Genomic DNA, 22,362 nt, shown 5'->3' with positions numbered 1-22,362 from the left:
CTTCAACCATTTTACTACCCTAAAATTAACCCATACAGCGTGTATGTAGACCCCCGGGACTGAGTTTTAGTATTAGATGAGAACTATATGGCAGCATTATGCTTTCCCTTAAAGGGAATAATGTATGGAAGCTGTATATTACTTGGTTACTATATGGTGGAGTTATGTAGCTGTATATGGCAGTATTATTTTAACCCTATGTGGCAGTATTATGTGGTCTATATTTTCTGTATTATTAGCAGGCATTTTATGTTGATATTAGCTTGGCACTTGAAAATTTTATTTGGATACTCAATAGCAGTGATATGTGGGTACTATATGGTATTTTTTTGCTATATGACGGTATTATTTAGACTTTAAAGGATAGTTTAACTAGGCACAGTCTGTATTATTTTAACATCCTATGGATGCATTTTTTTCTATGCAGCTTTTGGGTATAAACCTATGAGCTTTAAAAGTAAATACATGGTTTTCATTATCCCAACCCATAAAATAGATTTTTTCCTTCTATTAAAGGGGTACTCCAGCAAAATAAAATTTCTTTAAAGTTTATTGGTTTCAGAAAGTTATAAATATGTGTCATTTACTTCTATTTAAAAATGTCAAGTCTTCCCATACTTATCAGCTGCTTTATGTTCTGCAGGAAGTGGTGTATTTTTTCCAGTCTGACACAGTGCTCTCTGCTGCCACTTCAATCCAAGTCAGGAACTGTCCAAAGCTTCAGCAAATTCTCATAGAAAACACCTCCTGCTCTGAACAGTTCCTGAAATGAACAGAGACTTGAACTAATACACCACTTCCCGCAGGACATACAGCAGCTGATAAGTACTGGAAGACTTAATTGTTTTTTTTTGTGAATTACAAAGCTATATAACTTTTTGACACCAGCTAATTTGAAAGATAAAATTTTTTTGCCGGAGTTCCCCCTAAATTTCCATTAACAACATGAAAAAAACAATGGCAGAATAGCTTTTTTTTTGCATTTCCTATAGTAAACAATATATATGAACTAAACAAGGCTTGAAATAGTTAAATGGAGCTAAAAATAGTATAAAAAGCTCTGACTGATGGAATGTGTGAAAAAAAAGGTTTGGTGCTTAAGAAGTTAAAGCCCTTTGGCACCGCTCAGAGATTTCTGTTCCTGGAAAGCTGACAGCTGTCACTTACTGACATGGATATGAACGGTCAGTCAGGGGTGTGAGATCACAGGCGTCAACAATCTTCTGATGCGTTTCTATGACATCGCTTTGACTAGACTTCCCCTTTAAATTAGATCTTATACCGACACTCAAACTAGTAGCTGTGGATGACCCCTCACCCCATTACCCAGCCCTATTCTGTCTAATACAACAGCAGGTTCTTCTAGTATATCCTGAGGAGGTCATTGTATATTGTATAGATGTGATAGTCTATTGTGCACTGTGGTAAAATCATCAGTTCCAGGAAGGAGGCCTACATGGAGGGAGAAGCCATTGGCCACCATGGGGAAGATGGTGTCACTGGTAGGCGGCCGGCCGCTCGTGTGCCTTCCCCTTAGGTTACTAGCTCCATGTCTCCCAGTGTGTTTGTGCTGTCAAGCATTCTTTACCGCAGCAGTAAAACATATTCATTGCTGTCATTCTTGAAATATGTGACATTTTCAACTAGTACATTACGCTTTAGGGCGTCCTCAACGTCAACATTTTCCATCAGCAAATAGAGCTATCACCTCATTGTATGGTTTATATGGATGGGCTGTGTACACTGCTGCACAATGCATGGACTGGGGGGTAAGTACTGGGAGCTACTGGTTGTCTCTATCAGCTATAGGGGTGCATAAGATGACCACTATTTTCTACATAATGGATCATTTATACCCATTGATCCCCTGAGCAGACCCTATAGCTACTTTAACGGGTTATCCAGTGCTACAAAAACATGGCCACTTTCTTCCAGAGACAGCACCACTCTTGTCTCCAGCTTGGGCGGGGTTTTGCTGCTCAGTTCCATTGAAGTGAATGGAGCTTAATTGTAAACTGCACCTGAACTGGAGACAAGAGTCGTGTTGTCTCTGATATAAAGTGGCCATGTTTTTGTAGCACTGGATAACCCCTTTAAAGGGGTTATCCAGCGCTACAAAAACATGGCCCCTTTCCCCCTACTGTTGTCTCCAGTATGGGTGGGGTTTTGAAACTCAGTTTCATTGAAGTAAATGGAGCTTAATTGGAAACCGCACCTGAACTGGAGACAACAGTAGGGGGAAAAGTGGCCATGTTTTTGTAGCGCTGGATAACCCCTTTAACACTTGGCTAGAGATGGTGCACAGGTAGCAGCACACCCATAGGTAACTGCAGTTGATTTGAAAGTAAAAACTTTGAGATTTATCAAACATGGTGTAAAGTGAAACTGGCTCAGTTGCCCCTAGCAACCAATCAGATTCCACCTTTCATTCCTCACAGACTCTTTGGAAAATGAAAGGTGGAATCTGATTGGTTGCTAGGGGCAACTGAGCCAGTTTCACTTTACACCATGTTTGATAAATCTCCCCCATTTTGTCGGAGTTTCCCTTTGAATAGCAATACAGGTAGAAAAATGGTGCACGACGCCTGACACTTTTGGCATATATTGGGCGAAGGGGTCACCGCGTGTCATGTGAATAAAGTTTTAAAGGGGTTAGCCCAGGATTTCAACTTATTCCCTATCCACAGGTTAGGTGATAAATATCTGATGACTGAGACATGAGAGTCCATTGTATATTTAACTCACTCTATTTATTCGGACCAGGTACTTCCAATCTAGTGATGACAGCCTAGACCATGGGTCTCCAAACTGCGGCCCTCCAGCTGTTGCAAAACCACAATTCCCATCATGCCTGGACAGCTTAAGCTCTGGATTTGGCTGTCCAGGCATGATGGGAAATGTAGTATTGCAACAGCTGAAGGGCTGCAGTTTGGAGACCCATGCCCTAGGCTGTATCCATGTTTTCCTGGCAGCCCTAGGGCCGCATCCAACTTCTGCAGCCACAAGGAATCAAATGTCAATCGTTCGGGTTTGGAGAATGTTGCTGAATCTGAAGAGTTTTATAGGTCCGCTCCAGCCTAGTGATACGTTATATAATTCTCATGGTCACGAGAACAGGTCTGATCATGCGATCAATACTTACAATATGTTGAGTGGATAGGTAACTGCAAGAACATCCACCCTTTCACATCACCACATGTGTGGGCGCCTTTAGGCAGCTGCCCAGAGGTGTAGCTAGGATTCATGGGTCCCCATAGCAAAAAACTGTAAGGGGCCCCCCGCCCCCCTTCCCTTTGCACAACACACACACACACACACACACACACACATAATGTGGCCAGAAAATTAATTCTCTTGTGACCAGAGGCAGAATCCTGCCTGCAGCTACGAAAGTTACTGGCAGAGCAGAAAGCCAATGGCTGCATGTTCTGTCAGTCCACTGTATTTAAACTATAAGCCAATTAGGAGCCATCATGGTTAAATACATACTGTAGGAGCAGGAGCAGACTACCTTCTGGTTAACCCCTCATGTACTGCAGTGTGTGAGTGACCCAATGTTCTCTTACGTGCTGCTACACAAAAAAAAGGTTAAAAAGGAAGACAAGAAGATCTCTGTTTCACTGCTCCTGTACTGATAACCCCTGACCTTTGGGTAGAGCTCTGCACATTTTCCTACTTGATTGCAGCAGCTGTAGAACAGAGGTCAGGGGTTATCAGAGCAGTGAAGCAGGGATCTTCTTGTCCTCTGCCTATTAAGCCTTTTTTTGTGTTGCAGCATGTAAGTAAACACTGGGTCACCTATACACTGCAGTACATAAGGGGGTTAAGCAGAAAGACACAAGACAGCTCTTATTTTCCCTGTGCATCCCTGGGCCCCCCTCCCCCACGGGCCCCATAGCAGCTGCCTACCTTGCCTCTATGGTAGCTACGCCACTGCAGCTGCCATCTTTGCCACATAGCTTATCTTCCTAGTCTCTCTCTGCATGATATAGAGTGTATTACAGGTACTTGCTCTCTGCAGGTCTCCATCATTCATGCCCTCAAGCATCGACTGAACTAGTTTGAACACCAGTCTTCAAACGTCGCTTTTACAACCATACAAGCATTTAATACATACACATCAAACACATACTTTAACCCAGTGCTGCTCAGCGACTACTACGCCAGTGTCTATAGCTATCACCTTATTGTCCTTGACCAACCACCTAATTACCAGCAAGTTCTACCACCAGACTGTGCAATATGGTCCTGGGGAGATGGCGTCTTCTTAAGAAAGCCGCGTACTTGTATTTTGTCTCAATAACCCTTTGTGACTTACTATCCATGGGTTAAATATCTCCGAGGTACAGTACATACTTATTATACAGGCCGGCATTCCTGTTTTTATCATATGTAGATTTTTACTGATTGCATGCAAACCTGCAGGTGTGTCTGTACGGGGCGCGGCCGCGTCAGGAGAACATTGCTATTTCTGTGTGTGCTGCCATACATGGGACAGGTAAATAGAGTACAGCACGATATCCATTGGGCAGATCTGATACAGTGCAGACAGTCCAGGACAGGACACCTTCTCAGGTAAGGGGAAAAGTGCTCGTTTTTTTGTACTTTCTGACAAGATAGCACCTTAAAGGGGAATGCCAACTTTAGAGAACTTCCTCCTGGATGCAAGATTTGTAAACAAAGATCAATATTCCAATACTCAATCAACAACCTTAAGTCTCTTATGATTGTGCGCATCATGTTCAATGAACATAAAATCAGAGCTCCCCTTTAAGTTCTCTAGGAATACGTGATGCTTCAGTATATGGATTATGTTTCTTATCACTTGTCTTCTAAACTACTCTTGTTAAAGAAGTTTTCCCATGTTGGCAGATTGGTGGAGATCTGACCACAGGGACCCCCATAGATGATGAGCACCCTCAGGACCCACATAGATGTTGAGCACCCTCAGGACCCTAATAGATGATGAGCACCCTCAGGACCCCCATAGATGATGAGCACCCTCAGGACCCCATAGATGATGAGCACCCTCAGGACCCCCATACATGATGAGCACCCTCAGGACCCACTTAGATGATGAGCACCCTTTAGGACCCACATAGATGATGAGCACCCTCAGGACCCACATAGATGATGAGCACCCTCAGGACCCACATAGATGTTGAGCACCCTCAGGACCCTAATAGATGATGAGCACCCTCAGGACCTGCATAGATGATGAGCACCCTCAGGACCCCATAGATGTTGAGCACCCTCAGGACCCTAATAGATGATGAGCACCCTCAGGATCCCCATAGATGATGAGCACCCTCAGGACCTGCATAGATGTTGAGCACCCTCAGGACCCTAATAGATGATGAGCACCCTCAGGACCCCCATAGATGATGAGCACCCTCAGGACCCCATAGATGTTGAGCACCCTCAGGACCCTAATAGATGATGAGCACCCTCAGGATCCCCATAGATGATGAGCACCCTCAGGACCTGCATAGATGTTGAGCACCCTCAGGACCCTAATAGATGATGAGCACCCTCAGGACCCCCATAGATGATGAGCACCCTCAGGACCCCATAGATGATGAGCACCCTCAGGACCCCCATACATGATGAGCACCCTCAGGACCCACTTAGATGATGAGCACCCTTTAGGACCCACATAGATGATGAGCACCCTCAGGACCCACATAGATGATGAGCACCCTCAGGACCCACATAGATGTTGAGCACCCTCAGGACCCTAATAGATGATGAGCACCCTCAGGACCCACATAGATGATGAGCACCCTCAGGACCCACATAGATGTTGAGCACCCTCAGGACCCTAATAGATGATGAGCACCCTCAGGACCTGCATAGATGATGAGCACCCTCAGGACCCCATAGATGTTGAGCACCCTCAGGACCCTAATAGATGATGAGCACCCTCAGGATCCCCATAGATGATGAGCACCCTCAGGACCTGCATAGATGTTGAGCACCCTCAGGACCCTAATAGATGATGAGCACCCTCAGGACCCCTGTGATCAGGGAAGGGGAGGTTCTTCCATTAATCAAGAACGTATTACCTATCCTACCATTATGTAAAAACTCTTTTAACAGATAGCAGTAGATGGTTTTAATACATTGGTGGGTGCAATGCTTCAATGTTTTTTATATGTGTCTGACTATAATCCCTTAGTGTGAACAAGCATAGTCCGACCATAGATACAAATTAATGTATAACCCTCTAATACCCCCATAGAGTGTCTCAGATGCCCCCTAGAATGCCCTATGCATCGTCCAGAAAAGATGCCACCTCAAATCTCTCCAGCCAGCCATGCACTCGCTTACTCCTAAACCGTCCGTTTAATATTCCCAACAATGACCACGTCCACCATAAGTCCCCCCCCCCCAAAAAAAATAAAAATAAATAAATAAAAAGTGAGTGTGTCCCAGCCTGTATTATAGTTTTGAAGCCAAATTCAGCAGTGGATGAAAAGAATTGGAGAAGTATACCTTTCTCCATGACTTTCCCCAGTGTTTAGCTTCCAGTCCTGATATAGGTTTGATGCATAACACTAATCAAATCTATAGCTGCATTTACAATTCTACGGGCTTCAGGACTGAAATCTCCCAGTGTCCCTTTCTGTATAGTGCAGTCTTTACACTTAAAGGGGTTTGACGATTTAAAAATACTTGTCCCCTATCCACAGGAGAGGGTACAAGTATGAGATTGCGGGCGGGGGGGGTTGGGGGGGTGTCCAACCTCTGTGCCCCCCTGGGGATCTCTCTATTGGCAACCCGGCTTGTGACTTCCCTCAATCTCCTACTTGTCACCTACTGTATATGTGGATAGGGGACAAGTATTTTTAAAGGAGAAGTCGGGCAGAGGCAGGGGGGAATTTGATCAGGTGTATGAACTTACCTCTCTCCGTGCCTGGGGTGAGCGGCAAGACCAGCCTCAGGACCCCCATCAGGCTCTGGGATCTCCGGTGCCAACATGTCACGACCCAGCTGATGGACTGGCCGTTCAGCCAGTCAGTGACTGGAGTGGCTTCCCGCCCGAGTCACTGTGATGTCATCTCAACTAGGGGGGGTCTCGCCGGTCTTGCTGCTCACCATGGGCACGGGGAAAGGTAAGTTCCTACTTCTGATCAGATTCCCCCCTGCCGGCTGACAGATTTTAAAATTGGCTGGACTTCTCCTTTAAATCGTAAAACCCCTTTAAAGGGAACCCGTTATTTTCATGCTACCGTAACCTTATTATCAATTATGGCTGGTCGGGCTCAGAAAATCAATCTGGAGAAGTCCTGATGACTTGTGGTGGTTCAGGAAGCATGACAATTACAGGTTTCTTGAGGGCTATTCCCATCTCATCTAATATAGTTATACTTAGTATTATTTATACTTATGTTAGTTGCAATGGGAATACCCTTTAACCCTCTACTCAACACTTGATGTCAGCAAAGGCATGGATCAGGCTTGTTAGTTTTTTTTTTACTGCCTAACTCTTTTCTTCTCAGAGAGATAAACCGCCATCAAAGCTGTCTTGTAGCAGCTTTCTTCATACGTGAAAGTTGATGTGTATGGGGGGGGTTGGGAGAGATAGTTGTCGGCCGAGCAAACATTCTGCTGACAGCTTTTGAAGGAGTATGGCCACCTTTACACTTTACATTGGAAAAATAAACCCAGACCAATATTAGCCAAGCTGTTAGGGGCGTGTCTGTCAACAAGTTTGTTGATGGTTTCTAATAGCAACCAACAAAATTGTGGATTCAGCTCTAGACAAATACCTGTGGTGACCCTAGATCAGAGGGGTTAAACTTACAGCATTGCAGCTGTTGCGAAACTACAATGCCCATCAGCCAAAGTTGGGAATAGTAGTCTTGTTACAGCTGGAGAGCCACGAGTTTGACACCCCTGCATACAGCTCATCTATCATCAGTATAGGGGACATACACTCCTACATAATATAGTCTTCTATCATCTGTATCTCCTATAAACCTACTCTTGCAAGCTGTGACAGGGCCATCTAAGGTGTTATAGCCATGGGTGCGGCTGGAAATTGGCAGGTCGCCCCCTGTCACACCTGAGCTTCTTAATAGGAATATATCATAAAAAGCAGGATGGAAGCTGAGAGGCTGAACATCTAGCCGCAGAAAACACTTTCCTTCTCCTTATCTGGAGCCTTTTGTTACCTCGCTGACTAACTAGATGGGTTTGTGATTATCTCTCGGTTTCCATGGCAACTGTAAGGGCGCAAAGCGAGCAAATAATATCACAAATTCTTAAAGAAAGGCGCACGATCTGCCGATTTTTTTCCCCCTCTCGATAATGCTAGACAGAGATATGATGCCATTTTACTTAATATTCCCAATGGCAGTAATAAAAGTTACGTGTCACACGTCAGCCCTTTAAGAACGACATTTAAGATTGTGAAAAATACTTCAGCCATTTGGTAAAGAGCAAGCTTATCACAAAGCGTTATACATCACTGACCTCTGTCAAGAGGTTAGAAATCCTGTTCAGACAGATGGGTGATAAACAATATGGCTGCCATTGTAGATTCTACTATGGTTGTCAAGGTTACTATACACACTAGGCTTACTTGTGGATCCAAGACCTAGGTCAACCCACCCAGTATGTACCAACAAGTTGGTTGGTGTATATACCGATCTTGAAACGTGTATGTCTCAACGAGTTTCACCCGGACAGTCGGCCGGGTTCCTCAGGAGACTAAGACCAAATATACTAGTCAGATGATATACAATGATTTATCAGTGTGGGGGTATCTGCCTGACTTGGTATTAGGTGTTGCTGCATGGAGTTCATCTATATATTGTGATATGGGGCATGTGGTGATTTAATTGTTGACCATACACTGTAATTGGACTGGAAACATGATGCTTCAAGTGTTTATCGGAGGTCAGATTGACCAGTCTATAGGTGTTTTGGATTTAAAACTTTTGACATTCCAGATACCGACACACTGATAAATTGGTTATCACGCCTAGTATAAATCATTGTATATCATCTGACTAGTATCTTTGGTCTTAGTCCCCTGAGGAACCCAACCAACTGTCCAGGTAAAACATGTCGAGACACACATTTCAAGACTGGTACCGTATATACACCAACCAACTGATTGTTGGTGCGAACTCAGTGGCTGCCTGCCTCATAGAGGACGGACAGGGCCTGGTCATTACTATTTTGTTAAATTGTTTTATCCTAATACTTAATAAAGGTTATATTTTAAATGTGATTCTGTGACACTAGTTTTTATAAGTTCACATACATGACAGGTTGATAGTATGCACTATTACAGGGTGCCACATCTGTGAGATTACCAGGATAAGATCGACTTTATACTTATATGGCGGTATGGGGCTCTTCCAACACTCCACCGATGATGTCAGTGGAGATAGTGGTCGGGTGTAATAGAAAATCACTGCCCGACCCCTTTGTTTTCAGAAGGAAAAGCTGCTGCCAGAGCTGTCTGGCATTCGTTTACCACTCCCCATAAAGAATATTCTGATTGGGCCCTTCAGCAGATTTGACTGACTGTCTAAGGCAGTGTATGTCAGCTTCCCAATTCTACACCAGCAAATGAAGTCGGTAGAAAGAAGGATTGGCTGTGTTGTACTTTTACTTTCCGACCCAATTCTTCTGGGAGAGATAAGCCGCAGCCAGATGTGTCTGGCTACAGCTTACTCCTCTCCTTATCATACAAAATACATAAACATTTAGCCATGTGTATAGTGAGGTACAGAGAGATGACTACTGACTAAATAAATGTGAAAATGCATGACTACTTTATATTAGAAATTTGCAAGTCACATCAATTAAAGGGATTTTCCACTTTGGTCCTTTAATGATAAGTTTAAGGGGTTATCCAGGATTAAAAATCGCACGACTATTCCTGAAAAATAGCGCCCCCCCCCCCTCCCCCCCCCCCCCCCCCCCCCACACACACACACACTGTCATCAGCTCCATTCACTTTAAGTGTGCTGAGCTGCAAAACCCATGGTCCAGTGCCATGTTCCTAATTGAATGAGATAGCTATTATTGTGGCTCCCACAAGATGGTTACACCATCACGTCTGGTACTTTAAAAAACGAAGACTGCATATTCTGTTCCTGCATTCATTTACATTATCCTAGGGCATTGGACTGTGTATGTGAATGTCTATATACAGCATCTGCTTCTACAGCACATACATTATATATGGCAATGCTTCTGATTCAATACAATACAATACAATAGTCTTAGTCTAAGACCAGATGTATAGGAAAAGGCCCATAATGCATTATGTTGTCTTTAAATACATGGTACATAAAGCGTTTTTTCCATAGACTTTTATAGCTAACGTCATATTTTATTTCAGTGCAGACGGACTTATGTGACAGCATCATATCCATCAACCATGGAGAAAGTCATCCTGGTCCTGTTTCTTTCCATTTACCCATTGGACTACGGTCTGGGTGGTCATATGGCTCATGCCATTTATTCAGTGCACTCTAACCATATGGGAGATATCAGGAGGCCTCTTGCCGTAGGGCAACTAGTGGATGGATTTCTATCCTTGGACAAGCCAGTCAGGTAAGCAAACACTTCCATATACCTTTGTCTAGAGTTATAAGATGAGTCAGTACAGGCCAGACACAAGATGAATGGTATTATCATAGTTATCCCAGACATATGATGTCAACTATTAACCTCAATAGTCTATGTATTCTATTGTATCATCATGTTGTATAGTACTAGTGGATTCAATTATTATAGGATCTACACTATTCACTGTTGGAGCGCATTCAAGCTAACTGATTGTTATAGGTTCACACTTGGCATCTGACATAATCTGTACTGCGTGGTGCTTCATCATCCACTATGGGGGGCGGTCCAAAATCCATTTTTTAATACCATATATAGGTTAACTAAAGAGAGAGAAGACATGTGGCCCTCCTCGGTATCATGTGTCTGACTGTAAACCATCTGGCTGCAGCAGGAGCCTTCTCCCTCTGTCCTGTCTGCATTGTTAAACTCCTCCCCCTTAGTTAAGCCCCACCTCTTAACTGCTCCTTCTCTATAAACGGAAGAGATAAGTAGTATATTAACCCCTGTATTCTCTACAGGATTCCTACAAGATTGTTTTTCAAGGACAGTGTCCTACATAGAGCGAGAAGAAGATTATCTCCTGTGTATTTTTCTTATCCCTTTCTAGGTCTAGTATTCCTTTAAGGAGTAATTATGCCATAAAAGAAAATGGCTGTTTTTAAAGATATTCTGAATGTTTCCTGGTACAGTTCACTAGTAACTTTAAGTAGTGCAGGGATTGTGGTTCTACCCAAACCAATAAGAGAAACAGATCGCTGATCTCAGGGAGACCAGCCAAACGATAACACAGCCGGCTGCTAGTGAAAGCGCTCAATGCAGTGAAATCCTAGGTGCATTGCCCCCTGAGAAACATGAATATGCAAAAGAAGAGCCTGTGAAGCCTCATCAAAAAGTCTTGAAACACAGAACTAGCCAGATATCCCTGACATCAGCGATCTGTTCCTCTTATGGCTCTACTAGGCATTGCTCCCACCTAGCCAGAATCCGGCTCCACACTGATGAGGGGCAACACCCCGAAACAGCTGTATGTGGATGGATATCTGGCCTTGGTTTTTCCCTTGTCATTACACTGACTTATAGGGCCACTTAATATGGTGGTTTTGGTGGTTTCCTTACAGGAGCCACCCCTTTGCTGGGCCCTCACCGGAGGGATATCTGGCTAGTCCTGTGTTTTTAGACTATTTGATGAGGCTCCACGGGCTCTTCTTTTGCATACCCAAACCAATAGCTATAGTTGGCCCAAAGGGTCCTGCAGTATTATAAATCATTTGTGATAGTTAGGGGGTTATAAATGTGTGATAGTTGGGGGCTCTCTTACGCCTAATGGGAAGAGGAGCTTCATGTTACGCCTCTGTATCACTGTAACATGAAGAATTTATTGTGGCCGCAAGAGCCCTCGTAAATACTATGGTAAGTGTTACCTGCAATGAACCTCTCAACACTGGGGTGGGTTTGTTGTCATCATGAAGACCGTAATAGTCTTCTAGTCAGAGCTTGGTCCTGTCCTTATATTACCTTACCCTGAATAGGATGTAATGAGTAATACATCAGTTCTGGGAGTCTCTGTACAGTCATAGCGCAGATGGCTACAGACAGTGCATTTATTACTCACTTGGTGCATGTTGTACAGAGTTGGCTCAATGATCTCTTGGGCATTCTGTAGGTCACAATCATTTTCTGCAAATATTTTACAATTGGTTTGAGATTAGATACGGCTGCGAGTGCGACCTTGCAGTAAACAGCGCCACTCCTCTCCATAGACTGTGGCTGGTACTGCAGTTCACTCTCATATGATTGAATGAAGTTAAAGTTCAAAACCAAACACAGCCCATGGACATGAGTGATGCTGTTTTTGGAAGTAAGCCATGGTTTTCTAATGGTATACCACCCGATTTATTTAACCACATTGGGAACATGACTGGGCTGGTTACAGCAGGCCATGTGCACAGTTGCACTCCATTGAACTAAATAGGACTGCAAAGTGCCCACCCTTATAAATGTCAGTGGTGAGGGACTATGCATGGGATAAACCAGTGCTTCTCAATTGCAGTCCTCATGGCCACCAAAAGGTCATGTTTTGAGGATATCCCATACAAAGAACACCTGTGATACCTGATGCACTGATGAGTATAATTATATCACCTGTGAAATACTAAGGGCCCTATCGCTCCCTGTAATAGAGACAACGATCAGCCGATGAAACAATCATCGGCTGATCGTTGGTTTAAGTCTGGACCTAAAATCGCTGGGCACCGACCGTGCATCGATACGTCTAATAGCGATGCGCGGTAGACGGCTGACGATTCCCCAAACACCTGATACCTTAGCTGCAGGAGAGAAGACCGGGAGCGGGGAGAGGTAAGGTATCAGATGTTTGGGCAAGGGCTGCATGGACATCATTAATTATGTCCATGAAGCCCTTACTGCCCGATTATCGAGCTGTCTAATAGGTTCAGTAAACAATTTAGCAGATCGGCGCTCTTTTGCTAAAATGAACGGGTTGTAGTCGGCCACCCCAGAATTAGTTACTTCAGATAAGGGCAGTTATGGGCAACCTTCATCAATACAATTCCCATCATGCCCTGACAACCAAAGACAAAGCTTTGGCCGCCCAGGTATGATGGGAATTGTAGTTTTGCAACAACTTCAGGGACAAAAGTGTCCCGTGCAACCAGAGCCAGCTATAGGCCGGGGTCACAAGTGGAATAAGGATGCATTTTAAAACAGATGCAATAATGGGTCCATATTATGCTTTTGTTAACCCAACCTCAGAATTATATGGCCCTTAGGATTAAGGGTCCTATTAGACCAGGGGTGGGGAACCTTTTCCATGTCGAGGGCCAGTCGGACATTAATAAAATCATTCGAGGGCCGCATTCTGTGCGCGGCAGTTTGTAGTGTGGGTTTGCAGCGCCCAGGGCAAGGCAAAGTATTGTTCCCCTAGTGCCCCTGCTATTGCAGTTAACCCCCAGTGATGCCCCTTGTAGTCTAGTTAACCCCAAAGTCATGCCCCTTGTAGTCTAGTTAACCCCCCAGTCATGTCCCTGGTAGCCTAGTTAACCCCCCAGTGATGTCCCTGTTAGCCTAGTTAACCCCCCATCCATGTCCTTGGTAGCCTAGTTAACCCCCCATTCATGTCCTTGGTAGCCTAGTTAACCCCCCCAGGCATGTCCCTGGTAGCCTAGTTAACCCCCCAGTCATGTCCCTGGTATTCTAGTTAACCCCCAGTCATGTCCCTGGTAGCCTAGTTACCCCCCCCCCAGTCATTTCCCTGGTAGCCTAGTTACCCCCCCCCCCCGTGATGTCCCTGGTAGCCTAGTTAACCCCCCCCCCCCCCCCCCCCCCCCAGTCATTTCCCTGGTAGCCTAGTTAACCCCCCCAGTCATTTCCCTGGTAGCCTAGTTAACCCCCCCCAGGCATGTCCCTGGTAGCCTAGTTACCCCGCCCCCCCAGTCATGTCCCTGGTAGCCTAGTTACAACCCCCCCCCCACACACACACACAATCATGTGCCTGGTAGCCTAGTTAACCCCCCCCCAGGCATGTCCCTGGTAGCCTAGTTAACACCCCCCCCCCCCCACAGTCATGTGCCTGGTAGCCTAGTTAACCCCCTCCCAGTCATGTCCCTGGTAGCCTAGTTAACCCCCCCAGTCATGTCCCTGGTAGCCTAGTTAACCCCCCATCCATGTCCTTGGTAGCCTAGTTAACCCCCCATTCATGTCCTTGGTAGCCTAGTTAACCCCCCCCCCCCAGGCATGTCCCTGGTAGCCTAGTTACCCCGCCCCCCCAGTCATGTCCCTGGTAGCCTAGTTAACCCCCCCAGGCATGTCCCTGGTAGCCTAGTTAACCCCCTCAGTTATGTCCCTGGTAGCCTAGTTTACCCCCCCAGGCATGTCCCTGGTAGCCTAGTTAACCCCCCAGTCATGTCCCTGGTAGCCTAGTTAACCCCCCAGTCATGTCCCTGGTAGCCTAGTTAACCCCCCAGTCATGTCCCTGGTAGCCTAGTTACCCGCCGCCCCCCCCCCCCCAGTCATGTCCCTGGTATTCTAGTCAACCCCCCCCAGTCATGTCCCTGGTAGCCTAGTTAACCCCCTCAGTCATGTCCCTGGTAGCCTAGTTAACCCCCCAGGCATGTCCCTGGTAGCCTAGTTAACCCCCCCCCCCCCCCCAGTCATGTCCCTGGTAGCCTAGTTTTTTAAATCAGATCATTTTTATTATAGTTTTTCTTACAAACAGACAAGAAGGAAAGTTTCCATGACAATTGGAGCATCGTAAGCAAATACAAAATCGTAAATCAGATAGCAGAATCCAACTGGCCCTGGTAGCCTAGTTAACCCACCCCCCAGTCATGTCCCTGGTAGCATAGTTAACCCCTAGTGCCTGTCCCAAATAAAAAAAAATGACGTCATCGCGTGCGGCCCGCAGGAGAAGGAAGACGTGCATCGCTCTGGTGGGGATGGCACAGACAGCATCCTCCTGTGTCTAACAGTCGTCACAGACACAGGAAGATGCTGTGAATGCCGGCTCCTGTCCCACGGCGTGCACGCTACAGGGGAGCCGCATCGGGAGGTCTCAGGGGTCGGATGGGGCCCGCGGGCTGGAGGTTCCCCACCGCTGTAGTAGACAAAGCGATTTTTAACAATAAATTATCGCAAACAAAACCTGAAATCATTCACTATATTGCACAGAATGATAGTCGTTAGTTGTTACTATGATCATTTCCTCCATCTGATCCCAGCAAAAGAAGGAACCGTGCGGAATTACACTGAGCGATTAGTGAACTAATGCGGAATTACAGCGAACGATTAGGGCACGATTAACGAGGATTTTGGAGTCAGCACCAAACGAACTATGAACGATTTCTCTTTGGTCGTTTGATCGTTGCCTGCATTTACACAAAACAATTATCGTTTAAATTTGAACGATATGATAATTTGCACAATAATCGTCCTGTGTAATAGGGTCCTAACAGACCTGTGTCCAAATCCATAAATTTGGGGGACCATTTGGGTGGTATAGTCAGTTTGTTCTACCCTTTTAGACCTACCCACTACCCACCTCCCAACACACAGTGCAAGACAAAGTCCACCATCAATGCCCACTACAGTGGCCTCCAATAATGCCAGTGCCAGAGTCCCCTCAACAATACTGCTCACAGTTATACTGCCCCATTATAGTATATCCATTTAGAGTGTCAGCCACCACACAGTGCACCAAGGTTGGTATTGCCCCCTGTATACACACTACATAGAGGTTGACCTAACCTGGGTCTGGCTGACCAGCGACTGCAAGGGTCTCCCAACTCTTTCCTGAGAACAGTTATAAAGAGAAAGAAGGGTAGGGCTGGCTGAGTTTCAAGATGTTTAAAGGGGTACTCCCCCGGGGGGGGGGCACTTTTGTTCTGGGACTCACACCAGGGAGGTGAGTGGACGTCTTTTCCCTTGGCCACCTCCTCCCCGATCCCAGCACAAAAGTGCCCCCCCCACCCCCCCCCCCCCCGCTGGAGTACCCCTTTAATTCCTTGTTCCCAGATTTATTATTAAAAAAATAAACAAGCAAACTTGTCAAATGTTTTCAGTGGAGGGATAGCTGTCGGCCAGAGGAATGTTCTGCCCACAACTATTTAACGTTCATGGCCAACTTGTGGTTTATAGCAGAGGAGGAGAGCCAGCGAGTGGTCTAACAGGGTGAGTGGACAAGGTCTCACTAACACCCACAGAAACAGTGATGCAGTAAGCACTTCAATGCATGGGTCATGGCTAGAGATGAGCGAACCGGGTTCAGGTTCGAGTCCATCCGAACGATCGGCATTTGATTAGCAGTGGCTGCTGACCTTGAATGAAGCCCTAAGGCTATGTGGAAAACATGGATATTGTCATTGGCTGTATCCATGTTTTCCAGACAACCTTAGAGCTTTATCCAAGTTCAGCAGCCACCGCTAATCAAATACCGAACGTTCGGGTTCGGATGGACTCCAACCCGAACCCGGTTCGCTCATCTCTAATATCTATATATCTATGTATTTACAGATACTTCCCGGGCGCAGTTTCCAGGATGAGATCATTTCTCCCTGTGAAATGCTCTGGAAGCTCGGCCAAGTCATATATTGCACATTCCTGTCCCGTTCCTGTGCCCCGTGTTACACGATATGATGATGTTTTCGTGTGATAAAGAGTTCACCGGTTGGGCTGTCGTAGGACAAAGTTTACTCACTTGTTCCCAGTAACTGAATGCAAACAAATAGGAGAGTAATAGCCAAGTCCACGTTAACTGCTTGGTTCCCGTTCACTCTACTGTGTTTATTCTTCCCTTATGGAGGAATGTGTGCAGAGTCAGCCTTGTGTCTATAGAAATGACTGCACTCATTGAGGCCTATGAATACAGGTTGTAATTATTTTCTAGGGGGGTTTCTAGCTATCAACATTGAGGGCAAATTGCTGGATAGAGCAATAATGTCCAATTGTTGACCATTGTGACCATCATGTCCAGAACAGTAGTAGCAAATCGCCATAGAAAACCTCTCCTGCTCTGGACAGTTCCTGACATGGACAGAGGTGGCAGCAGAGAGCACTGTGTCAGACTGGAAATAATACACCACTTCCTGCAGGACAAACAGCAGCTAATAAGTACTTGAAGACTTGATATTTTTAATTAGAAGTAATTTATAAATCTATATAACTTTTTGTTTTCTGGCGTACCCCTTTAAGGCCATCGTCATTCTTGAACTGGTGACCAGCAAGCCACACGTGTTATATAAGGTTCATTTACTGCTAAATGCTGAGTCAACATTTCCCAGCTATGTATATTGTGTATTATATATTAACTTTTAACCATTTTTACTTCCGTGCATGTGAGCAGCTATTACTTCTCTTTAGAGTTTTTTTTTTTTTTTTTTTACGTTCCTGAGATGTTAATCCTTAATTTACTGTTGAACAATTTACTAGCAGAAAATATTTTCAGGAAACCATGGATCACTAAGCAGAATCTTTTATATTGTTTCTTAGTATGATGCCTAACCTAAATGTTAACTACTTAAAGGGGTATTCCCATCTGAGGTAGCGATTCCATATCCACGGTATGCACAGGAAAGGGCAAAACTAAGAGATCACAGGGGGCTCCACAGAGGATCCCTTCAGCAGAGATTTTGGGGGTCTTAGATATCAAGATAGGGGGGGCAATGGTCGGACCCCCTGTGATTTCTCACTACCCCAGATGGGAATACCCCCTTTAAGGTGAACATGTGGTACTAATTAAATTCTTAATACTGTATATCTTTATAGGGGTCAGAGATTTGTTTTAATACAGTGCTCCAAAGCTACATTCTACCTGGATTAGGCCAGCACTATTGGTAGGCCTCTTTTGGGCCAAAATATGTCATTATACTGCAAGGCGGATCCCAGTGTAAGCTTATACAATGAGAAACGTTGCGAGCTTCCACTGGAAATATGTCAGGAGCTTCTCCCAAGACTTCAATAATAACATAGCTTGAAGTAAGAGGCAAAGCTCACGCCAGGGTTATACGTAACCATAACCATATCACTCTATGGCAAGGCAGGGTATTTCAGGCCATTACCATTTCACTCTATGGCAATGCAGGGTATTTCAGGCTCAGTATTACAATTTATAGTTATATTAAGAAATGGGATCAAGTGAAGACCATCTTCTACTAGGACAGTGTTTCCCAAACCCATCCTCAAGGACCCCAACAGGTTATGATATGCGGATATACCATAGACAGAAAACTTGTGGCACAGGAGAGTATAATTAACTCGCTAAAGACAGATGCCACCTGGGTAAAACGCCCACCACACCCGAGCTGGTGACAGATGCCACCTGGGACATACCCCCTGGCACGCCTGAGCGGGAACACTCAACAATGACAGATGCCACCTGGGACATACCCCCTAGCACGCTTGAGCGGGAACACTCAACAATGACAGATGCCACCTGGGACATACTCCCCAGCACACCTGAGCGGGAACACTCACCAATGACATGCCACCTGGGAAATACCCCCTAGCACACCTGAGCGGGAACACTCACCAATGACAGATGCCACCTGGGACATACCCCCTAGCACGCCTGAGCGGGAACACTCACCAATGACAGATGCCACCTGGGAAATACCCCCTAGCACACCTGAGCGGGAACACTCACCAATGACAGATGCCACCTGGGACATACCCCCTAGCACGCCTGAGCGGGAACACTCACCAATGACAGATGCCACCTGGGAAATACCCCCTAGCACACCTGAGCGGCAACATTCACCGTTGACCGACACCACCCCTGGCACACCAAGGTAGAAACACTCACTAGAGTCAGACGCCCCCTAGGACACAAGTTTAGAACACTCAGACAGGAACACTTAACGGTGATAGACGCTTGTCATGCCTTATGGTGTGGTACATTGATGTCACTAATCCTAGGCAAAAGTGTAATGAAACAGAAGAGAAGATTACTAGTTATAAGAATTAATCCAATGTATGGTCAATGCACAGGCCTGGTGGTGATACAACCATATAAGTATCCACAGATCCAACAAACATACTGAAAATACGCTTCCTTTTGGCTTTTTTTCCCCCCTTCATTTTAAGTTGCCGTTAAATCCTTTACATATGATTGAATACATTTATGGATCTCATGTCATCCTTCTGCAGGTATTATTTTTCGGTGAACAAAAGTCAGAACGCTGTAACTATAAGAGTGACTCCCTGCGAATCGCCCATCCTGTGGACACTGTCCGTCCTCTCCACTCAGGGTATGATGTAGAGCTTGTACCAGTATGGGATGTAGGTGTGCATGTTGCCATCAGTATTCTCCATCCTTACACAGTATATTTGGATGGTCATAAGGAACCATATTCCATGAGCAATACGTGTCTAAATTATGTGACGCTCAGGAGAGAGATGAGAAATGGCCACTTTCTTCCAGAAACAGCACAACTCTTGTCTCAAGTTTGGGTGCAGGTTTTGCAACCCAGTTCCATTGAAGTGAATGAAGCTTAATTGCAATCCACACCTGAACTGGAGAAAAGAATCGTGTTGTCTCTGGAAGAAAGTGGCCATGTTTTTATTAACACTGGATAACCCCTTTAAATAATTTTTTACTTGGCCCATTGGGGGAACTGTTTTTTATCTCTTTACAATTCTAGACCCCTTCTTCTAAGGAGCTTGAAATATTTTTTCAATCTAAGGTGGTTATGCCATATCCATGAAAAGGCTTGGCACTCTCTGTGGCCCATTTTTAGTAATTACATGTATAACTAATTACATGTAGAAATAATTCTAATAGACTTTATTAAATAAATCATCAATATAGACGCTTTATCTTCACTTTTAAAAAATTTCTGTGCAGTAAATAGTAACATATAAAAAAGTAAATATAAGTTCTCCATTCTTTTTTTCTAGATTATTCAGAGCACCTTATTCCTAAAAAAAAGTATCATCACATAGGCCCTCAGAAAATATTTTCTTTCAAAGGAAATGGAGAAGAATCCTTCTCATCCATAGTGACGTCAGATGGCTATTACTTTCTTGACTTCATGTCACTTGAAACCGACACCAGCTTTCAGGTCTTTGTCTGGAACCAAGGGGACGAGTCTGTTCCATGGCCAATTCTCCCTGAGGACCCTCGGGTAGATGTCCTCTCTGTGGAAGAAAACAAAGTTGATTTATCTTGGGAACCGAGCTTGGGACTCTCTGGGGCCGAAGTTGAGTACTGTCTGTTTATTAATAGGAGACATAACTACAAGACGTTGTGTGCCACTGAGCTGGATGCAAAACATGAACAATACTTGGATACCAAGGGAAAGAAATCACTGAATACAATTATAGAAAAGTCCAAAAGCAAAGTATCTTCACACCCAAAGTCCTATAAGAGCGTGAAGGTGGATGATGATAACTTTTTGTCTTCTAAAATCTCGGCAGGGGGTCAAAAGATGTGCGTGGGGACTTCTCTAAACGCTACTGTACATGGCCTAAAGCCTAAAAGTCTTTACTACTTTGACGTGTTTGCTATGAATTCTAAGGATGGGACTAGCGTGGCTTATACCGGTACTTTTGCTGAGACCAAGCCCAAACCAAAATCCCAGGTACCAAAGCTTCCAGATGAAGAAATGGTGAACGTTTTCCTGAAACGTAAAGGTGTTAAGATAATGAGCATTGATCCATCTTCCCGTGGACTAAGATGGCTTTTTGTCCATTCCTGCCTCCATAAAGTTCATATACAAATCATGATAAATGGACGAATTGAAGTTTCTAAAAGTCTTCAAGGAGCCCACAATTTCAAACTTCTCGGAAATCCAAGAGATCCCTTTATCATCAGCCTAAAATCCAGTAAAGGTGGTCCAGGCTTGGTGAAGCTCTTTACTACCACTATACACAGCCATTTGCCATTTTCCAACTTACCTCCTGATATCAACATGTCTGTATCTAAGAGAACATGCTCCTCTGCCACAGTGACCTGGACTGGAAGTGGTCCCGGAACCAAGTACTGTATCTACACCAGACATCTAGAACATCATTTGGATCTGAAGCTTATACACAAACACCAGAACAGCTGCCTGAACACCAATGCCCGGTCAAGGGCTGAGAAGGTGGTTTGCCGACAAGCTGGAAGTCAAACAACTTTGGAAGAAAATATAACCGATTTAAAACCTGGTAAATCCTATCTTGTAGACTTGTACTTTATCGGCCTCCATAATAACACAATAAAGTTCCCAAGTCAGGTTGTAAAGGCTCAGGATTGGTGTACTTGAGTTCATTTTGAGGACATCTGATCTCAAGAACATTGCAGACTGCAAGCTTACTTCTCAACATCATATAAGATATTATGGCGATTACTTATCACGTACATATTTTGATCGAACAATCGTGGAAATTATTGAGCAGCTCCGTTTCCATCTTTCATTGCACCAATATGAACAATATTTTTTCAACAGTAACGTCAGCTTTGTGGTGGCTTTTGCTAAGTTAAGACAATAGGACCCTTATTGAGTGGAGTGGAGAGCAGCGGCAAAGAGTGTCTCTCTGGAGTACCGTACAATACATGGTCACCACATTGATTTCAATGCTTTGTAGGACATGTGGTGGTGCCACAGGGGAACTGAACACTTGTTACCAGGCCCAATCTCTAGACAAGCTGTGATCAGCAAAGACAGAATCACATTGTATACCACCTTTACTATGATTCACTTCAAATCAAATAGCACCTCATAATCATGACAGCAGGACCACAGAACCAATCTGCAAATGATCATCCTAAAAGTTACAATAATGAATATATATAGAAAACAAAAAAGTACAGCAGGTTTCCCCAGTGCATGAACAACAGTAACACAACTAACTCTTACATAGGACAAACAGTTTATACAGAAACTGTGTATGATGCCAGCTCACCGGTCCCAGGCTCCAATACGCATGATCCTCCACTCCAATTGCGTGTGTAGACAGACTTCCAAGAAACAAGATAGAAGGAAAGATTTTAGCAATTACATATGCTGATCCTATCTTGGTTCTTGGAAGAAAAAGTTTATCCCTGCACATTTCCCACACCAAAGAGTGTGATTCTTCAGGGTACATAAAAAATAAGACTATAAGGGTAAAATATGTTGGTGGCCATTTACAAAATTACTATCACCGTGGCCCTATTTACTCTCCGAACATCTGTCTCATTGTCTATTTATCAACATTTGTCATCTTGTGTTTTCTGTCCCCTGAGGATCCCACTGTTTGATGGAGGAAACACGTAGGCATAAACTTCTTGATGC

The 22,362-nt window shown here is 44.6% G+C and overlaps 1 protein-coding gene and 1 long non-coding RNA gene across 3 annotated transcripts in view; one reads left to right on the top strand and one right to left on the bottom strand.

The window, feature by feature from the left end:
* LOC138790499 (uncharacterized) overlaps positions 1 to 8,543 on the bottom strand; it is a 44,065-nt gene extending 35,522 nt beyond the window's left edge. Inside the window, exon 1 of the long non-coding RNA XR_011363100.1 lies at positions 8,479 to 8,543. This is a non-coding gene — a long non-coding RNA (uncharacterized lncRNA). The remainder of the gene's footprint in view (positions 1 to 8,478) is intronic.
* Positions 4,466 to 21,606, top strand: LOC138790473 (protein NDNF-like). Of its 2 annotated transcripts, none has more exons than XM_069969118.1 (4): positions 4,466 to 4,575; positions 10,370 to 10,579; positions 19,253 to 19,353; positions 20,003 to 21,606. In XM_069969118.1, the coding sequence occupies exons 1-4, from the start codon at positions 4,490 to 4,492 to the stop codon at positions 21,349 to 21,351; spliced, it is 1,746 nt and encodes a 581-aa protein (XP_069825219.1). In that variant the 5' UTR covers positions 4,466 to 4,489; the 3' UTR covers positions 21,352 to 21,606. The 2 variants fall into 2 exon arrangements, with proteins under 2 accessions (XP_069825219.1, XP_069825220.1); XM_069969119.1 differs by having other exon boundaries at positions 4,484 to 4,575; positions 10,365 to 10,579.
* The last annotated feature ends 756 nt before the right edge of the window (positions 21,607 to 22,362 follow it).

This window comes from Dendropsophus ebraccatus, chromosome 1 (genome assembly GCF_027789765.1).
Source record: "Dendropsophus ebraccatus isolate aDenEbr1 chromosome 1, aDenEbr1.pat, whole genome shotgun sequence".
In the NCBI taxonomy this organism is placed as follows: domain Eukaryota; kingdom Metazoa; phylum Chordata; class Amphibia; order Anura; family Hylidae; genus Dendropsophus; species Dendropsophus ebraccatus.
This window is presented reverse-complemented; position numbering and strand designations above follow the sequence as displayed.

Coding starts and splice junctions, on each gene's coding strand:
- LOC138790473 (XM_069969118.1), top strand. CDS start 4,490: ATGGGACAGGTAAATAGAGTACAGCACGATATCCATTGGGCAGATCTG. Junction 4,576..10,369: donor AGGACAGGACACCTTCTCAG/GTAAGGGGAAAA, acceptor ATTTCAGTGCAG/ACGGACTTATGTGACAGCAT. Junction 10,580..19,252: donor TCCTTGGACAAGCCAGTCAG/GTAAGCAAACAC, acceptor ATCCTTCTGCAG/GTATTATTTTTCGGTGAACA.